Here is a 21,309-nt window from a genome sequence, read left to right as displayed (position 1 = left end):
GGGTTCTCCTGGGCTCGCCGGGCAGCCCCAGGACCATAGGCGCAGGATCGCAGGCGCGCAGCCCGCCGGGCCCCTCTGTTTCCCATGCCGGATGCGCAGTTTGCAAGTGCAGCTCTGGCACCAGCGCGGGATGTCGGAGCTTCCCTGGGATGGCATCAGGGTCGCGCAGTGCACAGCTCATCTGGCCTGAGGGTGCGCTCCTCTTGGAAACCTCTCTGGATCCTGGACCCCTGCGCTGGGGACTCTGCATCCACACCGACGAGATGCAGTGGCTGCTTGAGGGCGACTGTCTGACTTTGTCGCCTGGGCGACCGGCCCCAGGATCCCTGCTGCTGGGGGCGCGGGCCTGGTCTGGGGCGTCCAGCCACTTGCTGCCCGTGCCACGCCTACGCTGCAGAGGCGGTTCGGGCGCCGGCGCGGGCTGGCGGACCTGGCACCTGATGTCCTCAGGGTCAAGTGCATTACCCGCCACCTGAGGGGTCTGCTCTGCCTTGGCCTCCTCCAAGAGCTTAGGGTTCACTGGGTAGCAGTTTAGGAATGCCTAAATGGAAGGAAATATTCTTTCTCTGCCTTTGAGAAACAAGTGGTGTATATATATTCTTTATATATATATAATGATATATATAATATAATTCATAATATATGATATATAATATAATTTATAATATATAATAAATATATATAATATATAACATATATATTATAAAGAATATAATAATTCTTTATAATATATATATAATGCCTAAATAGAAGGAAATATTCTTTCTCTGTCTTTGAGAAATAAGTGGTGTATTCATAAAGCAGATAAAATGTTACTTTTGTTCCTGACCCGTGGGAGGGGGGAGAAGAAGTTAAGGATAGCTGTCACATTTACCACCTGAGGTGTTGTCTCAAGTAAATCCTGAGGTTTGGGCCACCCAGGCTCTGGGAAACACACTAAAGACCACCCCGATTCAAATCCAACTTCAGCCTCATGCTCCTCACCCTCAGAAAAGACAATACACTTTAAGGCAGGGAGAATGAGAGGAAATTCAACCCCTTATTGCCAAATTCTTGCCATATGACTTATTAAGACCATGAGAATCTCCTTACAATGCTCCCATGTTACCAGATCAAAAGCCTACAGATTTGTCAGAAACCTTATAGCATTAATAAATGCAGTTCTTGTCTCCCTACACCCCATTGTCCCCAATTCTTACTCAAGTCTCGGTGAATGCAAGCTGGTTTACATTCTTAGATATGAAAGACACATTTTTCTGCATCTCAATGCATCCAGATTCACCATATGTTTGCTTTTTAATGGACTGATCCAGATACTCATTTAGCCTCCAAACTAACCTGGACAGTCCTCTCTGAAGAGTTATGGATTAGCCTCAATTATTTCAAAATGTTCTAGCTAAAGACTTAAGAAATTCACAATTGCAAAGGGGCACAATTATTTAGTATGTAAATGACTTACTCATTGCTAGTCTGACTAAAAAAGACTCAGATAATAATACTGTTAAATTGATACATTTCCTGGGAAATGGCAGCTATAGGGTGTCACCATACAAGGCTCAGATTATGACTCAAAGACTCAAATATTTGGAATCTGTCTTAACCTCTGGAACTGATCGACATCCCTTGAAGGAAAAAAAGTTTTTTTAGTCATCCAAGAGTCCTAGTCCAACAAATGGCTGTGGGCCTTTTTAGGGGACAGTTGAGTACTGCAGCTTATGGGTGCCCAGATTTGGACATGTAGCCAAGCCTTTATATAAAACACTAAAAGGAAAATATTAGAGCTCCTTCAGTGTAATTAGAACTGCAAGCTAACCTTCAATACTTTCAAAGAGAAATTAGGCTCTGCTGCAGCCTTGGGTATCTACAAGTTGGATGAACCATTTTTTCTTTTTTTTTTTTTTTCTTTCTTTTTTTTTTTTTTGAGACGGAGTTTCGCTCTTGTTACCCAGGCTGGAGTGCAATGGCGCGATCTCGGCTCACCGCAACCTCCGCCTCCTGGGCTCAGGCAATTCTCCTGCCTCAGCCTCCTAAGTAGCTGGGATTACAGGCATGCACCACCACGCCCAGCTAGTTTTTTGTATTTTTAGTAGAGACGGGGTTTCACCATGTTGACCAGGATGGTCTCGATCTTTCGACCTCGTGATCCACCCGCCTCGGCCTCCCAAAGTGCTGGGATTACAGGCTTGAGCCACCGTGCCCGGCCAAATGTGGCCAAAAAGCAAGGCATAGGCCTTGGGTAATCTTGTCCCAAAACTGGGAAACATTCCAAGGCCAGTAGCTTACTTTTCTGAGCAGATAGACCAGGTGGGCTCAGGGTGTCCTAGATTTCTTAGTGCTGTTGCTGCTACAACTTTTCTAGTAGGCAAGGCTAATAAACATTAGGAAAGCGCCTAAAGGTTTTTTGACCCCACACCAAGGGAAGGTGGTCCTAGAAGCTAAAGGGCACCAGTGGATTATAGGAGAACATTTATTAAAGTATCAAACCTTATTGCTAGACACTCCAGAGATAACTCTTGAAGTCTGACAAACTATAAACCCAGCTCCTTATCTGCTAGAGCACACAGGTGCTGCCAGCCGTCCCAGCATACAGGTTGTTATTCATCTGTTCTCATGCTGCTAGTAAAGACATATATGAGGCTGGGTAATTTATAAATAAAAGAGGTTTAATTGACTCACAGTTCCACATGGCTGGTGGGGCCTCACAATCATGGCATAAGGCAAATGAGGAGCAAAGTTACATCTCTTACATGGTAGCAGGCAAAAGAGCTTGTGTAGGAAAACTACGCTTTATAAAGGGGAGTGATCCCAGCACTTTGGGAGGCCAAGGCAGCAGGTGGATCACCTGAAGTCAGGAGTTTGAGACCAGCCTGGCCAATATGGTGAAACCATGTCTGTACTAAAAATACAAAAATTAGCCATGCATGGTGGTGGGTACCTGTAATCCCAGCTACTCAAGAGGCAGAGACAGAAAAATCCCTTGAACCCAAGAGACAGATGCTGCAATGAGCTGACATCATGCCACTGCACTCCAGCCTGGGCAACAGAGCAAGACTATGTCTCAAAAAAATAAAATGAAATAAAAATAAAATAAAATCATCAGATCTCATGAGGCTTATTCACTGTCACAAGAATAGCATGGGAAAGACCCGCCCCACTCCCCGATTCAATTACCTCCAGCTGGATCCTTCCCAAGACACATGGGAATTATGAGAGCTATAATTGATAAGATTTGACTGGAGACAGAGCCAAACCATGTCACAGGTTATGAAACAAATTTATTCTAGCGGGCCAGAATGAGCTCCTTGACCATCCCAAGGAAGAGTGGTTAACAGATGCAAGTTGTTTTATGCATCAGGATAACAGGAGGGCTAGATATGCTCTGATTAGTCAGCACAAGTTAATCAAGTCACATGCCTTGCCAACCTCTATCTCAGCTCAAAAAGCTGTTAATTGAACTTATCAGAGTCCTGCAGTGGGGGAAGGATTTAAAAGTTAACATTTACACTGATTCTAAGTATGACTTTTTAGTACTTCATGCTTATGCTGCAATTTGGAATGGGTAGGGACTCCTGACCACAAAGGGCTTTTCCATACAACATCACTCAGATTTTGAGCTTGTTAGAATGCTGCTTGGCTGCCAAAGAAAAGTGACTATAATTCACTGCAGAGGACATCAAAAGAGAGATTGACCATGTAAAAGAAAATGCCCTTGCAAATACAGTAGTCAAGGTCACTGCACTGAAGCTGATGGGCATGCCGGTCAGCATACCTAGAGCTGGGCCCGAAGGCTCTGAAGAATGGGCCAGGGATTGCAGTTTAGTCCAGAACCCTCTGGCTGGCTGACTCATGGTAATACATTACCAATTCCCAATACTAATCATAGGAAAATAGTTAAGCACTTACACGATTGTTTTCACCCTAGAAGGGATTCTTTGTTTCAGTTAATGTCTCATTGGTTTGTGGTGATAAATCTTTTCAAGACACTAAAACAGGTGAACCTGCCCTGAGCTCTGTGCCTAAAAAAACCCAAACAGCCAGCAATTTTCTCCTCCTCTAGTTTAACCTGTCCAACATTGAGAAACCTCTCCAGGTGAGGACTGAAAACTGATTTACTCGGGTGCCTTTAAATATCTGCTAATGCTTACTGATAACCTTCACTGGTTAGATCAAGACATTCCCCATGCTATCTGAAATGTGTTTACCAGAAGATATAGTTCCTCAGTTTGGATCATCTAAAAGCGTGCAAAGTGACAATGGTCCATCTTTCACAGCAGACATATCCCAACACCTGTTCTCAGCTTTAGGAATCAAATATCACCTTCACTCTGTGTGGAGACTACAGTCCTCTTGAAACGTGAAAGAACTAATAAAACTCTAAAGAAGACTCTAGCGAAATCAAGAGGCCTGACTATCTCTAACACCCGTAGCTTACTATGGGTTTCAGCTGCTCCAAAGGAAACTTATAATTAGGTCCTGTTGAGTTAGCATACAGAAAGCCTTTTCTAACCACAGCTCTCCTAAGAGATGAAAGGACTCATCAATTACAAAAGTATGTCATCAATATAGGACACGTGCAAACAAACTCTGTGACTATGGAAACATAAGACTTACCCTCCCACATGGGAGGAAAATTCAGTTTCAGCTCAGCTAGGGATTTAGTCTCACTAAAGACATGGGAGGAAGTTCTTCAGCTGCCCAGCTCTCCCCCGCGTGGAAAGGACCACAGCAAGGCCACCTGAGCTCTCCGATAGCCATTAACCTCCAAGGGAGTCACAGGTGGGCACACCTGTGTAAAAGTAAAGCTGTTTCTTATTCTGGGAGCCCAATCCAAGGCTGGGGGAGGTGGGCACGGGGCTATTTAAGCATCGGCAGATGGCGGGCTGAGTCATTGTGTGGTTGGCCTTCCGTCTCGCGTTTCTGTTGCTGGCGTGGTCCTGCCTTGGCTATGCGGGAGATCGTGCTCACCCAAATCGGACAGTGCGGGAACCAGATCGGTGCAAAGGTTGGCGGCTGGGGCTCTGAGGGCCCAGCTCGTGCCTGCAGGGTGGCCGGTGATGTTGGCAGTGGAGGGTGTGGTACCTCTGCATGGCCAGCCCTGGGCTCCCTGCCTCGGACGCAGTAGAGCTGGGTGGCTGGTGAGGCTGCCAGGGTGAACACCAAGGGACCCAGCGGCCTGAGGGTGGGGGTGGAAGTGGGAGAAGGACTGGGGCAACTCCAGCTCCCTGAGCTCCATGACTCAGCCCTGGCCTGTCTGGCCTCTTGCATCTCTTGCAGTTCTGGGAGGTGATCTCTGATGAACATGGCATCGACTCTGCAGGCACCTACCATGGGGACAGTGACCTGCAGCAGGAACGCATCAACGTGTACTACAACGAGGCCAGCGGTGAGAGCCCAGTCTTTCCCCGACCGCCCTCCTGGGAATGCCAGCCCTCTCCTCACCGATGCCCTCCCGTTCCCTTCAGGTGGCAGGTACGTGGCCCGCGCTGTGCTTGTGGATCTGGAGCCGGGCACCATGGACTCTGTGCGCTCAGGGCCCTTCGGGCAGATCTTCAGGCCAGACAACTTCATCTTTGGTGAGATGTGGATGAAGACTGGGGTGCGGCTCCTTAGCCAGGGCAGCTCAAAGTCAGCGAGTGCCCCAAGGTCGTCTCTGTGGGAACTGTGGAATCGGGGCCCCTGAACACCCTCCCATCCTCTGAATTACTCAATCTCTCTCTCCTAAATGGGCTTTGGGGGAGGAAGGCCCAGCTGTCTCCTCAAGGTGAGGAGCTGCTGATGTGATCTCCCTGCAGGCAGCTGAGCTGGGGCGGTGACTACGGCCTTCGCTGGGAACGGGCAGGAGCCACCTGCAGCGAGTCTCTTGTTTGGCTCCTGATCTAGGTGCTAACAGGCAGCTGTCTCAGGTTTGGTTCCTGATCTGGGTTCTAACAGGCAAGGCTGCTGTCCTGTAACTTTAGGGGAGAGGGTTTAACTTGCTCTACCTGCAGGGTGAATGGTGCCTTTTGCATTGTGGTGGTGACCACCGATGACCATATACCTGGCCATCGAGTGACTGACTGTACTACCTTACAGGTCAGTTTGGGGCCGGGAACAACTGGGCCAAGGGCTACTACACAGAAGGCGCAGAGCTGATGGAGTCGGTGATGGATGTTGTGAGAAAAGAAGCTGAGAGCTGTGATTGCCTGCAGGGTTTCCAGCTGACCCACTCCCTGGGTGGGGGGACTGGGTCTGGGATGGGTGCCCTTCTCACGAGCAAAATTCGGGAGGAGTACCCAGACAGGATCATAAACACGTTCAGCGTCCTGCCCTCGCCCAAGGTGTCAGACACTGTGGTGGAGCCCTACAATGCCACCCTCTCCGTCCACCAGCTCATAGAAAATGCAGACGAGACGTTCTGCATTGATAACGAAGCGCTCTATAACATCTGTTCCAGGACCTTAAAACTGACCACACCCACCTATGGTGACCTGAATCACCTGGTGTCTGCTACCATGAGTGGGGTCACCACGTGCCTGCGCTTCCCGGGCCAGCTGAATGCTGACCTGCGGAAGCTGGCCGTGAACATGGTTCCATTTCCCCGGCTGCACTTCTTCATGCCCGGCTTTGCCCCACTGAGCAGCCGGGGCAGCCAGCAGTACCGGGCCCTGACCGTGGCTGAGCTCACTCAGCAGCTCTTTGATGCTAAGAATATGATGACCGCCTGTGACCCCCGTCATGGCCGCTACCTAACTGTGGCTGCCATTTTTAGAGGTCGCATGTCCATGAGGGAGGTGGATGAGCAAATGTTCAACATTCAAAATAAGAACAGCAGCTACTTTGCTGAATGGCTCCCTCACAATGTGAAAACAGCCGTCTGTGACATCCCACCCCGGGGGCTAAAAATGTCGGCCACCTTCATTGGTAACAACACAGCGATCCAAGAGCTCTTCAAACGCTTCTCCGAACAGTTTGCAGCCATGTTCAGGCGCAAGGCCTTCCTGCACTGGTACACGGACGAGGGCATGGATGAGATGGAGTTCACCGAGGCCGAGAGCAACCTGAATGACCTGGTGTCAGAATACCAGCAATACCAAGATGCCACAGCTGAGGAGGAGGAGTTTGAGGAGTATGTTGAGGAGGAGGAGGAGGTAGCCTAGAAGCTTCCTTTTCTAGGTAAAGGGGGAAGCAGTGTGGATTTTTTTAGTGTGTTCTGACAGCTGTTGTCACTACACACTTCTTTGAGTCTTTACATCTTCTGCTGCATTTTAAAGCATTTTCATAGCAAGTAGTTTGACCTAATAAAATATTTTCATAGCATCTGGTTTCACCTCCAACTTCTTTCTATAGGCCCTCTGGGTACTGCTTCCAGATGGGCATACTTCTTCCAGATGGGCATAGTGGTCCTGCAAGGCTGAAGCTGTCTTGGGCTTCTCACATCCTGGGAACAAGCAGTCCAGTGGCTCCTGGAGGGGGTCAGCATGGGCTGTGGACATGGCAGGCAGGCTTCACGCAAACTTGGGGCCGGCCGGGACCTTGGACAGCTACTTGGTGGGAAACCCGTTTCTGAGGGCAAACCTTGGTTTATCCTATTTACCAAACTTCCAGGGGACCAGCTGGGCCTCTGTTTCTGGAATTTTGTAAGTGGTTAGTGACCCTGGTGGATGATGTTCCCCACATATCATCTCAGGGTAGGACTGTAGTCAGACAGTTGGCCCCGAACCAGCAATGAAGGGTGGGCAAGTATGGCTCCAGCCACCTGCTCACCATAGCGGCCTGGGTGTGTCTGTGGCCTCATTCTCTTAAGGAGGTGGGCACGGGGTGTCTAGCAGGGGCTAGTGGGCAGGATGCTGGCCTGCATACTTGGGGTAGTCTCTCTCCAAAGGCACAGACGGGGTTTCTGAACGGGGCCTGGGAAGACAGGCAGGTGCTCACAAGTGCCGTTTTCCCCCCTGGCAACCAGTGAGGAAACAAATGCCTGCACGGAGGTCTGACCTGCCCCAGTCTGCAGGGCTGATGTTCCCTGGAAAGGTGGCTAATGGGCGTTCTCCTGTCTGTCCCCCACTCCAAAACTTCAGGGCAATAGTAATCCAAGATTGTCAGGATGAGACTGGTGAGGGTGGCACCTTTGGGGATGGGTTCTTTAGCCCGGCAGAGTCTCTTCCCCAGGCTTCTCAGGAGCCTGGACTTCAAGACCTGCTTCGAGGAAGCTGTCAAATAAGATGTGTGCATGAGCTGGGTGCTGGGCAGCACGCCGGGACAGTGCTCTTCTACGTGGCTCTTGTAGAACTTGTCCATGGCCTGTGTGATGACATCTTGGTAGTTCTCCACCCACTCATATCAGACAGGACAAAGCCAGTATAGCCATGGGGTGGGGAGAAGTACAGGATTCACCCCAGGTCCCCCGGGCACACCCACCTGCCTCAGACGTGTCGGGGAAAACAGGCGAGGCTCCTCTTTTTATTGTCTGAATGTTGGCAATGGGCTACTGGGGGCAAATGAGAGCAGGCAAAGAGGATCGTACCTCGTCTTGAAAGAAGTGGCTCCTGGAAGTAGCAGGGAGGTGGGAGAGGTCCCCCATGCTCCCCCAACCTGTTCTTGGAGCAGGAAAAGGGGCCTCTCTGACAGCCCTCCTCAGTGGCTTTCACTGTTTGAGGGGTATCCTTGCCCAGCCCAGCCCAGGTGCACACCCACTTGAGATGACCTTGCATGGATCCTGTTGGGAAGGTTCAGCTGCAGCAACCACCGGAACCTGCTCATACCTAGTGTCTGCACTCGAGCATGGGGTCAGATGCACCTTCCTCCTGTAGCAGTAGTGGTACAGCCAGAGTGGCAGGGGGGCAAGTCACTACTGCAATTCTCACCTGAGTCTAGGGGTTGGGATTGGTACCCACGTATTTCCCAATTACCTGGTTCCATCTGAAGATTTTATGGATAGGAGTGGTGCTCTTTCAGGCATCGTATCCATATGCTGGCTACAGGTTTGGGTTTCCAAAGTTTCTAGAGTCCCCCTTCCAGCCTGGCAAGCATGGCGAGTAACAGGGGAAGTGCCTTAAGCCTGAAGGCAGCAGTAGCTGTCTGGGTTTGTTCCCTACCCCTGGTGGCCCCTGACCCCTAGTTGTTTACTTCCTTGGGTGAGAGTCAGCTTAGGATCTCAATATTTTTGTAGGACTTCAGAACTGTACAGACAGAGGCCAAGGGGAGCAGCATCTGGAACCGGCAGCTAACCAGTGTAGTGGGGGTCATACGACTCAGCTTGGTTTCAGCAGGGAATTCAGGGGAGGCTTGGATTTGCCGAAGCCCTAGATGAGCTTGGGCTTGGATATGGGAATGACGTGGGGCAGGGGCCCTTCTGCACGCTGGAGTCTTTGCGTAGTTGTACACTGGTACATCCACAGGTGTTCCCCACCTGGAGTGCAGCTGTGGATAGAAGCTGGCATCGTTGTGGAGGGAAGAGGAGGAGGAGGCAGGATGAGTCTCCAGGGCAGCCCCAGCAGCCAGGAAGGGACTCTGCAAGTGAGATGCAGATCCGGCCTGTGGGCCACTTAGCAGCTGCTTGGGCGGCTGCAGATCACCTGACCTCTGCTCACCAGGAAATGGGAGTTGCAGCAGCACTTACCTTCTGGGACTCCTGCAACTTGAAGGGAGAGCATACATCATGTGCTGAGAACGCACCTGACTCAGGCAAGCTTCTCCAACAGCACCGCATCAGATTAGCATCCAACCTGTATAGGACAGCACCAGAACTCCCTATTCCTCATTGCAACTGTAATAAAAGGGAGTCTCTGTCCTAGGGGAGCAAGCACAGGCATATGTGTGCAGTGGGCACATGACCCAGGTCGGGGAAAGGTCCTTGGATACATGCTGGTTTCACCAGGAATCTGTGGTGTGGGTTTGGCCTCGACTCCTGTACCCCTGGAGGCCAGTAGCCCCCTGCATGGGACCAGGACTGGGAGGTGGGCAGGTGGGCTGAGCTTTGAGGGAAGCCATTGTTTGGCCTCACGGGAAGGTGGTTGTTGATGGTTCGGTTTTGCAGGGCCTGTGTGGTCACCCAAGGAGTGCAAATTGCCTTTAAAAAAAAAAAAGCCAAAATGGACACAAGCTCACCAGTTGACAAGGTGAGGAATGCCGGTAGTCGTCCTCACCTGCCTTTTCCCCAGAAGTAAGTGGTGTTCAGAGGTGGATTTGGTTCCTTCCCAGCCTTTCCCCTTTGCATGTAGCTGTGTGCCTGTGCTTAGGTGTGTACTCACACATGTTTCCTGGCGGGGTTACTTTTTTGTTTTGGGGGGCATAACTGGTGACGCAGCCTGGCATTTGCTTACCTTGTCTTTTAGTGTGGAGTCCTCTATAGAGTGGGCATCGGGTACTTACTGGCTGGCCTTAGCTGTTTGGCTGCCCCGGTTTCTGCCCTTCACAGACATGCTGGCCACCCAGTGTGACATGCAGTGGGCTTGTTCGCGGCTAGTATGATGAGACTAGTGAATAAGCTTGCAATTCCTTGGCAAGGAAATGAATGGTAGGTTAAAAAGAGTTTCAAATAATCAGCTGGGCATGGTGGCGCGTGCCTGTAATCCCAGCTACTCGGGAGGCTGAGGCAGGAGAATTGCCTGAACCCAGGAGGCGGAGGTTGCGGTGAGCCGAGATCGCGCCATTGCACTCCAGCCTGGGTAACAAGAGCGAAACTCCGTCTCAAAAAAAAAAAAAAAAAAAAAAAAAAGAGTTTCAAATAAAAATTAATGGCAGAATAGCAAGATAAGAAGTTGGATATATTCTTTAAAGAAGTTCCTTTGTTATGGATGCATAGTATTCCATGGTGTATATGTGCCACACTTTCTTAAGCCAGTTTCTTTTACAGACTTTGCCAGAGAGTGTGGAGATCAATACGCCCAGAGGCAAGACCAGGTTAGCAGTGAAAGGGTGGGGGAGTTCCAGTGTTTAAAAAGTCCTTCTCTTGCATCAGTAACACTGAAGTCCATTCTTAGCTCTACTTTTGCTTTGTCAATGGGGCCTTGGTTTCATGACCATAGGTAAATGTCCCCTCCAAGCATTTCTTTTTGTTTGTCCTCCAGCTGTTAGTGACAGACCTTGCTTTAATAAGAAGCAAGGGGTAGGGCAGGAATTTCTCATCACACTGTGGGTGCATGTCTTGTGTGCATGTGTGCAGAAGTATGTGCTTGATTTGCTCCTGAAATGTTTGAAGTGAGCCTATGATCAAAAGCCAGACATAACAGTGTTAAGCGAGTGGCCTGTGATTCTGAGTTATCTTTGTCAGCATTCCTTTTTCAAGGTGCTGAAAGAAGACATGTTTCCTTGCTTTCTAAACAACCTCGGTTAGGCATGAAGGGGAGAACCAACTGATTATAGGGAACTGTTAGTTTTCAAAAGGCCTCATTGCCAGTGGAAAGGGGAGAAAGAGGAAAAAAATGACCCTGCAGAAAGCAAATGCTCTGATGATTCATGCATTACTTGCCATTTTTTTGCATAAGAACTAAAAACTAAACACTGCTTGCGGCTCAGAATTTCTCAGGGGGAAAGGATAAAAGGTTATTTTCCTCTAAGGACAACACCTAATATTTGCACCACAGGGTAAAGTCATTTTCACAAGTATTATTTTGTTTGCCCATGTTCATCCTCAGGCTGAATTAGACTTTATGTTTCATCTTTGATTGAATCTGTCTCTGCTTGAGCAGTGGTTGTTAGTTGTATTCACATCCCTTGTTGTATTTCTAGGTATTTTATTCTCTGAGTAGCAATTGTGAATGGGAGTTCACATGATTTCGCTCTCGTATGGCTACTACGGGTGTATAGGAATGCTTGTGATTTTTACACATTGATTTTGTGTCCTGAGACTTTGCTGAAGTTGCTTATCAGCTCAAGGAGATTTTGGGCTGAGACAATGAGGTCTTCTAAATGTACAATTATGTCATCTGCAAGTAGAGAAAATTTGACTTCCTCTTTTCCTAATCGAATGCCCTTTATTTCTTTTTCTTGCCTGATTGCCCGGGCCAGAACTTCAATACTATGTTGAATAGGAGTGATGAGAGAGGGCTGACAGAAGTTTTCTGAGTGACCCAGAAAGTCCTCAGTATGAGATAGTGTGATGGGGGATGCAGTGAATCCATTGCATCTCTGCTGGAATTGCTTTCTGGAGACTTGGAGATGTCAGGGTTGAAATGTCACACAGGAAGTCACTGGGCGGGTAGATAACTAGAAGAGGGGGAGAGTTAGTCCTTATTTTGTACCTTGGTTCTGCCACTTACCAGTTCTGCTGCTCTTGCTAGGGAGATTATGTTAACATACTGGCACCAATAATAATCACTGAAGGTTATGAGTTCTATATAGTAAGTAGCATTTGCCTCATTTTACAGAAGAGGATACAGCGTCAGAAAAGTTAGTTGCTTTCCCTAAGTTCCCTGGACACATTTGTTACCTGGATGCAAACTCAGGCTCTGTGATGCCACGCCCTGTGAGAATTCCATCACATCATCACTGTCTTCCCCAAACGGGTTTGGCCATAATTGGACACAGGAGAGACCTTTTGTTAAGGAACCATAGCCACATCAAGGAGTGGTTTGGACTCTCAGCATGCTGCCCACTGGTAAAGCTCGCATGTGTTCTGTTGAGTGGTTTATATAACTTAAAAAGACCCAGTGATAGTGCTTCGATGTTGACCAATAACAACAAGACTCTTCTGTTCTCTTTTGTCTTGTATTCTCTCTCAAATTCTGTGCTCTGATTAGTAGCTGAATCTCTCATTCCTACCAAACGATTCAATTCAGGTAAACAAGTATATTTGTTTGTAGCATTACCATCACTCTAATTCTTGGTAAGAAAGGGAGAACTGAGCCGTCTTTCATAAGATTATTGGAGAGAGTACTGTGACAATGCACTTACAGTACTTAACACAGTGCCTGGGACAGAACAGCACCTTTTATCAGTCATAACGCTTATTAGTGCCGTTTTAAACTAGCTGTGCTTGCAAGTATGTCACTTGGCCTCAAACCTTCACAACTAGCTGCCGACGTATCTGCAGCAACACCCAGCTCCAGTGCACACAATTTCTAAAGTGTCTGATGTCAGGGTTTTGGATGTAAAGATCGCTCACTTTTTTCTCTTTCTCAGAATTGGTCTCTGCTTTCTTTTCCCATGACTACTTCATTTTTAAGATAATTTAAAAATGCAAAGTGGTCTTGCCTCAGAAGTATCATAAGTATAAAATAATAATGGCAGACTCATCTTGGAAACCTTATTATACCCTCTCTAAGGGCAAATATCTGTTTATTCAGGTCCAACCCTTCACTGAGAGGCAATGAGATTTAAACCCCTTGCCCATGTCTCAGGGCCTGTTCAATCTTAGAAGAGAAGCTCCTCCCTGTGATTCCCAAGGCAGACAGTGGTGAATTAATTCTAATGAACATGGAACAGTCAGCCCATTTGTGTCCCTGGGATGTGACCCAGGGGGTTAATCTCCCATCTCCTGGTTGATCGCTTTCATGCTCAGGCTGAATTAAATCTCAGTTTTCACTTTTGATTGAATCTGTCTTTGCTGACAGAAGTTTTCTTGGCAACTCAGAAAGTCCTCAGTATAAGAGTATATGATGGAGGATGCAGTGAATCCATAACATCTCTGCTATACTTTCTGGAGATTTTGAGGTGTCAGGATTGAAATGTCACATGAAGTCACTGGACAGGTAGATAACTGAAGAAATGGCCCCATGAAGGCATTGTTTATCTCGTTCCAAACATATCTGGCTCCTTTTGAGAGGCAAATAAGGGAGGAAGAGAGTTATTCCTGAATTTGTACCCTGGTTGTGCCACTTACCAGCTCTGCTGCTCTTGCTAGGAAGATAATGTTAAAATATTAACACCAGGGCCGGGCGCGGTGGCTCAAGCCTGTAATCCCAGCACTTTGGGAGGCCGAGGCGGGTGGATCATGAGGTCGAGAGATCGAGGCCATCCTGGTCAACAAGGTGAAACCCCGTCTCTACTAAAAATACAAAAAGTTAGCTGGGCATGGTGGTGCGTGCCTGTAATCCCAGCTACTTAGGAGGCTGAGGCAGGAGAATTGCCTGAGCCCAGGAGGCAGAGGTTGCGGTGAGCCGAGATTGTGCCATTGCACTCCAGCCTGGGTAAGAAGAGCGAAACTCCGTCTCAAAAAAAAAAAAAAAAAAATAACACCAATAATATCACTGAATGTTATGAGTCATTTTATCCTCACTACCCAAAATGTGGTTCTTGGGCCAGCAGCATTGTTATTTCCTGGATGCTTGCAAGAAATGTAACCTCTCAGGCTATACCCCAAATTACTTAGAAATTCTGATTAAATGAAGAAGAATAGGCATCTAATCAAATCCTCTGAGTAATTTGTATGCTCTGGACAGTTTGATAATTGCACTTGCAATTATCTCATTTCTTCCTCAATGATACTAAAGATACTCATTTTGTAAACTCGATCTCCTGGTAATACTAAACACTACCCTGCTTTACGTGGAAGGAAACTGAGGTTCGGAGAGGTCAAATGGCTTGCTCAATATCATACAACCAGAAAGAGGGTTTGAAGCTAGGTTCTCACCAAAGCAGATACTCTTAACCACTATGCAGTTGGGAGGCTTAAATAAGATGCTAAGTATCCATCATTCAGCAGAGTACCTGGCCTGCCATAGATGGATGATACATGCTGGTAACCTTCTCTGTTACTTCTCTTTTTCTGGTTATTTTCAGACTTCCAGATGTTCCCTTGCCATGGCATTGATGTTGGTCCACCCTAGATAAGAGGCCCTAACTAAGTTCCTGGCTCCCCCTTGACTAGGGCAGTGATTCTTGACTGTGCCTTGGAGGGAGTGATGTCTGTTTTCCCTCTGGATCCTAGAGGGTATCCTAAAGGGTGTTGCCAGCCCCTCTTCTTCTCTTCATCCCCAATGAAAAGAACTTGATGATGTTTGCTCCTGACCATGAAGCTGGGAATGAAAGCAATGCCCTGATAGGCTGGCTGGCATCTTGTTCTCTTCCTCTTGACAGGTATCATGGATTTTCCTAGAGCAGACATGGGATGAGTTCAGGATTTTCATCCTTTATTTATTTTGGTCCTGGGAGTTGCATAAATGGACTGGTCTTTGTCGAGGGGACTTGTGGTTTCACACTTTATTTTTATTTGGAAAAATAAAGGGTCCTGATTTATAGAGAGCTTATTTCTAAAAAGGATGAGCATGTTCATAGTTAACCAGTTGCCATGGTTTTGGTTTCTCAGTAATAAGTATGTTAAATCATACAGGACAGGAGAATGGTAGAAGGATTGAAAGACAAACATGAAATCTTTTGATAGGTAAATAAGGATGGAGGAAGGGGAGGAGAGTTAGTTTTGTTAAATAAACAGGAGTATAATTGAGTTCCACATTCCTATCATTTCTAGACCCAATTTTTCAACCAGATGTAGCTCAGATCTTATTAGGTGTTCCGTAGAAGACAGAGCAGATCTAGAGCCTGTGATATTCACACCACCTAGTCAACCTTATCTCAGGCTTTAGACGTGAGTACATGGTGAGGAAATGCTTTGGGACAAGATGGAAAACTCCTGGGGCAGCTGGGTGAAGATTATAGTGAATCAGATCATTGAAGTAACTTCTCTCATTTGATTAATATCCTTGACAAGGAGTTTAGGGAACTGATGGTAAGTGTATTTGTGACTACATTTTAGGGAAAGAGGTCTGAAATCAGGAGAAGACAGGAGAATGTGCATACATTCTCTTTGGAGAGCCTATTGTCTGTAACAGAATATATGTTAGTTATTTATTGTTACATAATGAATCTCCTCAAAAACTAAGTGACTTAAACAGCAACAAATGCTTATTATAACACATTCTGTGTGTCAGAAATTCAGGAGTGATTTAGCTGCATGGTTCTGGCTTAGGGTCTGTCCTGGAGTTATAGTCCAGATGTTGGCAAGGACTGCAATCTCTGAAAATTTAAATGAAATTTCTAACGGGACCAGAAGAACCATTGCTAACTCACATAACTGGAGATACTGTCTCTTGGCAAGATGCCTCTGCTCCTTGGACATTCGGGAACCCTTTGGAGTGTCCTGAGTGTCCTCACAACCTTGTGTCTGCCTTCCCTCAGAGCACACGTTTCAAAAGAACAAGAAAACAGCTGCAATCTCTTTTGTGACCTAGCCTCAGAAGTCACATGTTGCCATTGCCACAATATCCTATTGGTTATACAAGTCAGCCATTTTTCATGTGAGACAAAATTATACCAGAATGTGAATACTGGCAGGCGGGAATCACTGGGGGCCATCTTTGAGGCTGGATCTCATAAAAGATAATATATAATTATTTAGGGACTGGGGCAAGTGGGGCATTCTGGGTTCGTAATACTCTCCTTAATTGTGTGATCTTAGATCATTTGGAATCTCTTGGTCTCTGCTTCTTAATCTCTAAAAACATTAGAATGATCTCAAATACTCTAATGCTATGGGATTTTGGTCTGATGGAAAGGTAGAAAACTTGCCACCTGATGACCTCAGTTTGAAGTCCAACTCTCTCTCACTTGCTGGAAGGTCTAACGCAAGTCACTCCCAGTTCTGAAGAATGGATTTTTGATCTGCCAAGTGGGGATGGTCCTGAGGATTAAAAGAGATAATGGATGTGGAAGTGTTTTAAAAATTTAAGTTCTGTGCACTCGTAAGATGTTTTATTTCCTCATAAAAAAGCTGAAGTAAAGGAAGCCAGAAGGAAGTATCATTTTATTTTCATTACATTAAATGAAAATAAAATTACCTTCTACTCTTCAATGAATTATGAGCCCTGGAAACAGGCTCTTCTATCTGCAGGCTAGACTGTGATCTTTTGAGTTATGCCAGGTGGTTATGAGGGAATGTGTTCTCTTTCTGGGTCCGTGAGGGGGTGTAGCTTTAAGGGCAAGAATTTCCCAGTGCCATGCCCTGCTCCCATCTCTCTCCATCCAGGAGATTCAAATGTTTATGTTTGAATTTCACAGGAAGGGGAAGAAACTAAAAGTCAATCACTCCAGAGGAAGTTCTAAGAAACTCCTTCCATTGGCTCAGTGTCTTGGAGAAGGTGGGGGTTTCTCCCAGGATAAAAGTCCATGCTCCCTCACCTGCACTGGATTTCCAACTTTCTGGAATCCCCTCCCACGTGGTAGGAGGTCCCTCTGGGATTTCCCCTCTGGAATTCCCTTCCACACTCTTTGTGGAAGCCTTTCTCTTCTCCTTTCCTTCTCTTTTCTCTACCTAAATAAAATCACCTTTCTGCAACACCGTCTTTGGTCCAGAATTTAACTTTGCAAGCATACAGTGCAGCTGAAGCAGTCCCACTGCTTATTCTTTAAGAGGTTGGAGGTCAAGAACCCACAACATCCAAGAAGAAACCTGGTTATAGTTATTATAATAGAAACTAAAAGCCATATTATTTCACATGTATGCTTTACAACTTAAAAAGAGCTTTACTGACATGTTATTTAGGCCTCTTTTTTTTTTTTTTTTTTTTTTTTTTGCCAGTATAAAATACCTTGTTTATGAAGGTACTTTTTAAACAAGTAGTTTTTAGAAATGTGAATGTATGATTTTGGAAACTTCATGCTGATTGTTATTTTTAGGATTGCTTATCACCCTCACCCATGAAGTGGGTAAAGTTGGTCAAGTAGATCTCCTCCTTATCTTTCACACATGAGTAATTTGGATCTCAGAAAAGCTAAGTGGCTTATCAAAGACTCAGAGCCACTCAGGATGAATCTGTAAAGGCACATCTTATGTCTGTGGCTATTTTGTTTTACTTTAAAAACTGCTTTAAACCACTGAGGTGAAAATGACAACCAAACTAATCAAAATCATTATTAAATTCTATAAACCCATCTTACGTTCTTTCCTGATGCCAAGTACTAGAGTCATAAAGATGAATGAAATGTGGTTTCTCATCTTGTGTAGCTCACTCACTGGTGGAGATGGCGGATAAGGCTAGACATGCAGGTAAATAATTTCAAGGTAGTATGATACATCTCACTGTAGAAGTTTATTAAAAAGTATGTGCCCTGGGGGAAAAACCAAAGACCAAAACATGATCTTCTGATTGAGGCTGTAAGAAAGGGAGCGGGGGGCCTTAAGCTGTATGGTAGAGGCAGGAAGGGAGTTGTTGAGTAGATTATGCTGGGCATCACACAGTGTGCAGAACTGTGTTAGGGTTAGGGCTAGGGTTAGGGTTAAGGTTTAGGGTTAGAGTTAAATGTTAGGGGTTAGGGGTTAGGGTAGGGTTAGATAGATTTTATTCATAAAACTGCAGGGAAAGAGAGACTCCAGTGTAGAGCTGGGCTCAATTCCAAATACAACCAGAACAAGTGGACATTTTTAGCCAAAAAACAAAATGTAGGCTTGGGGAACATGGATGGATGGAAACTTGACAAGAGGAGACATCAAGTCTGGGAGGATTCTGGCTGAACTGACCTGATGGTATCCTTACCAGAGGCAGGCAGGTAGGCAGTTAGGCATCAGCTGGGGGATGGTGGAGGTGAGGAATTTAATCAGATGCCAGGTATCAGGGGTAAGGAATTCTCTCCTAAACCTTCTTAACAGTACTCCTATTAAAACTCCATTATGCAGGGAAGTACATGACAGGCCTTGTTGGGTAGAAGGCCCAAGAGAGCATGGTTAAAGTTTGGTCAAGCAAAGAATCTTGATTGGTGTCTTGGCTTGGCTTCTTGGAGTTTTCTGGATCTCTGTTTCAATGTCTTTTGTAATTTTTAGAAAACTTTGAGCCATCATATCTTCAAGTTTTCATTCTGACCTATTTGTTTCCTACTTCTGGGCCTCAATCACATGTGCGTTAGTGTGCTTGATAGCACTCAGGCTCCTGGATACTGTTGTTTATGTATTTGGGTTCCATTGTGGGTCATTTTACTGGCCTATCAAATTTCATGGTTTCCTTCTTCAGTCATAGAGCTGACTAATAATCCCACTGAAGAAAATCTTCACGTTTTGCCATGTTTTCTCGTATCTATGGTTTCCTTTTTATCTTTTTCACACAACTTCTTTCTTTGTGCTGAAATTCCTGCTGTATTCAGGCATGTTGCCACCTTTTCCACTTGAGGATATGTTAGTGATATATCCATTTATTTAATTATTAGTTTATTTACTTATTTATTTCTTTCTTTCTTATTTTTAAGATGGGGTTTCACCATGATGGCCAGGCTGGTCTTGAACTCCTGACCTCAGGTGATCCACCCACCTTGGCCTCCCAAAGTGTTAGGATTACAGGCGTGAGCCACAGCGCCCGGCCTACTTATTTTTTTTCACTATTTACTTGTAAATCTTTATTTATCTGTATCTTTATCATAAAGAATCTGTCTCCCATTTTTGGTGTTTGACTGTTGACAGCTTCTGAGCTCCAGCCCTCCCTCTTTCCCTCTGCCTAACATTGGGCCTGGGGATAAGAGAGCCCAGGGTTTCCCTCCTCTGGTGCTTGCAGGAGATTCAAGCCATGTAAGCCCTTCCTGTGCACAGGCATCTTCCCCGGGGGCCATCCCCTGCCACCGTGAATCCTCAGGACTGTTCCGGCTCTCTCAAGCCAGTTTTGGGCCTGCATGGGAGATCTGTCCTGATCTCCCCAGAATGCCTCATTATGTGGGTAAAATCAACCTTTTAACACTCTCCTGTGGCATGTGTTTGCCTCATTCGTTTCAACATGTGAACCAAACTTGGGGTGAGAATCCACCGTCCATAGAGAGTGGCCAGGACAATCTGACAGCAAGTTGCAATATTGGAGTCATCTCTGAGTCTGGTCCTGTTGATTACTGTGTCTGCTGACAGTGGTGTGTGTGTGTGTGTGTGTGTGTGTGTGTGTGTGTCAGTCTCATCACCTCTGAGTCTGGTCCTGTTGATTACTGTGTCTGCTGACAGTGGTGTGTGTGTCGGGGTGTGTGTGTGTGTGTGTGTGTGTGTGTGTCGGTGTGTGTGTGTGTGCGCGTGTCAGTCTCATCTCTGAGTCTGGTCCTGTTGATTACTGTGTCTGCTGACAGTGGTGTGTGTGTCGGGGTGTGTGTGTGTGTGTGTGTGTGTGTGTCGGTGTGTGTGTCGGTGTGTGTGTGTGTGCGCGTGTCAGTCTCATCTCTGAGTCTGGTCCTGTTGATTACTGTGTCTGCTGACAGTGGTGTGTGTGTCCGTGTGTGTGTGTGTGTGAGTGTGTGCGTGTCAGTCTCATCTCTGAGTCTGGTCCTGTTGATTACTGTGTCTGCTGACAGTGGTGTGTGTGTCGGTGTGTGTGTGTCGGGGTGTGTGTGTCGCTGTGTGTGTGTCGGTGTGTGTGTGTCGGGGTGTGTGTGTCAGTGTGTGTGTGTCGGTGTGTGTCGGTGTGTGTGTGTCGGTGTGTGTGTCGGGGTGTGTGTGTGTCGGGGTGTGTGTGTGTCGGGTGTGTGTCGGTGTGTGTGTGTGTCGGTGTGTGTCGGGGTGTGTGTGTGTGTGTGTGAGTCTCATCATCTGAGTCTGGTCCTGTTGATTACTGTGTCTGCTGACACTGGTGTGTGTGTGTGTCAGTGTGTGTGTGTGTCGGTGTGTGTGTGTGTCTGTGTGTGTGTCGGGGTGTGTGTGTGTGTCTGTGTGTGTGTGTGTCGGGGTGTGTGTGTGTGTCGGTGTGTGTCGGTGTCAGTGTGTGTCTGTGTGTGTGCGCGCGCGCGTCAGCCTCATCCTCTCTGAACGCCACACACCCTGCCCAGAGCAGCAGCGCTGGGGCTCTCGTGCCGGTGCCCGGCCTTCGGCCCCCTCCTCTCAGGCCGCGGCGTGGTGCTGAGCCGTCCCGCTCAGAGGCGAGCTGGGCCTGAGCCGCGTCGTCCATGGCGCCCTTCCGGGCAGCACCGGCTCCGGCGCCTCCGGCGTGACCTCAGGTGACCTCGCGTGGCGCCGTCTTCGGCCTTCCCGGTGCGCCCGCGCCCCCCGGCGGCCCCGGGGCTCCTTCTCCTCGGCCGCCTGTGCCCGGCGGTCTCCGGGGGCTGCGCGCCGAGGGCGGGCGGACTCGGTTCCCCGCGCAGCCCCGTCGGAGAGGCCGCGTGGCGGGACCGCGGTCCAGGCGTTCTCGGCGACCGGCGCCGCCTCCCACCGCAGCCGCCCGAGTGGGCGGCGGGTCCCGCGGGGCCGGGGGGGACCCTCGGGGTCGGGGTGCGGCCGTTTCCCGCGTCTCCGCCCGCCGGGCCCCGGGGCAGGGGACGCGCTCCCGGCGCGCTCGGCGGCGGCCTCCCCGACGGGCCGCGCGGGGTCGGGCTGTGCGGAGCGCGGGGTCCGAGTCCTCCCGGCCTGCGGCGCCCCGTCCGCGCGCGTCACACGCGGGGTCCGAG

The 21,309-nt window shown here is 47.7% G+C and overlaps 2 protein-coding genes across 3 annotated transcripts in view; one reads left to right on the top strand and one right to left on the bottom strand.

Moving 5' to 3' along the window:
• LOC120361674 (tubulin beta-8 chain-like) overlaps window positions 1-7,297 on the top strand; it is a 67,781-nt gene extending 60,484 nt beyond the window's left edge. Inside the window, exons 1-4 of one of the 2 annotated variants that reach the window (XM_039463848.2) lie at window positions 4,658-5,002; window positions 5,275-5,383; window positions 5,463-5,573; window positions 6,073-7,297. In XM_039463848.2, the coding sequence (XP_039319782.2) occupies window positions 4,673-5,002; window positions 5,275-5,383; window positions 5,463-5,573; window positions 6,073-7,136 (1,614 nt within the window). In that variant the 5' untranslated portion in view covers window positions 4,658-4,672 and the 3' untranslated portion in view covers window positions 7,137-7,297. Of the gene's footprint in view, window positions 1-4,657; window positions 5,003-5,274; window positions 5,384-5,462; window positions 5,574-6,072 lie in introns of those variants that run through there. The other variant, XM_074385511.1, reaches the window with a different exon arrangement.
• The window catches only part of LOC141581106 (tubulin beta-8 chain-like), a 537,263-nt gene that overhangs the window by 254,216 nt on the left and 261,738 nt on the right, over window positions 1-21,309 (bottom strand). The gene's annotated exons all lie outside the window — the stretch shown is intronic.

Source organism: Saimiri boliviensis, chromosome 14, assembly GCF_048565385.1.
Source record: "Saimiri boliviensis isolate mSaiBol1 chromosome 14, mSaiBol1.pri, whole genome shotgun sequence".
NCBI classification, from domain to species: domain Eukaryota; kingdom Metazoa; phylum Chordata; class Mammalia; order Primates; family Cebidae; genus Saimiri; species Saimiri boliviensis.
This window is presented reverse-complemented; position numbering and strand designations above follow the sequence as displayed.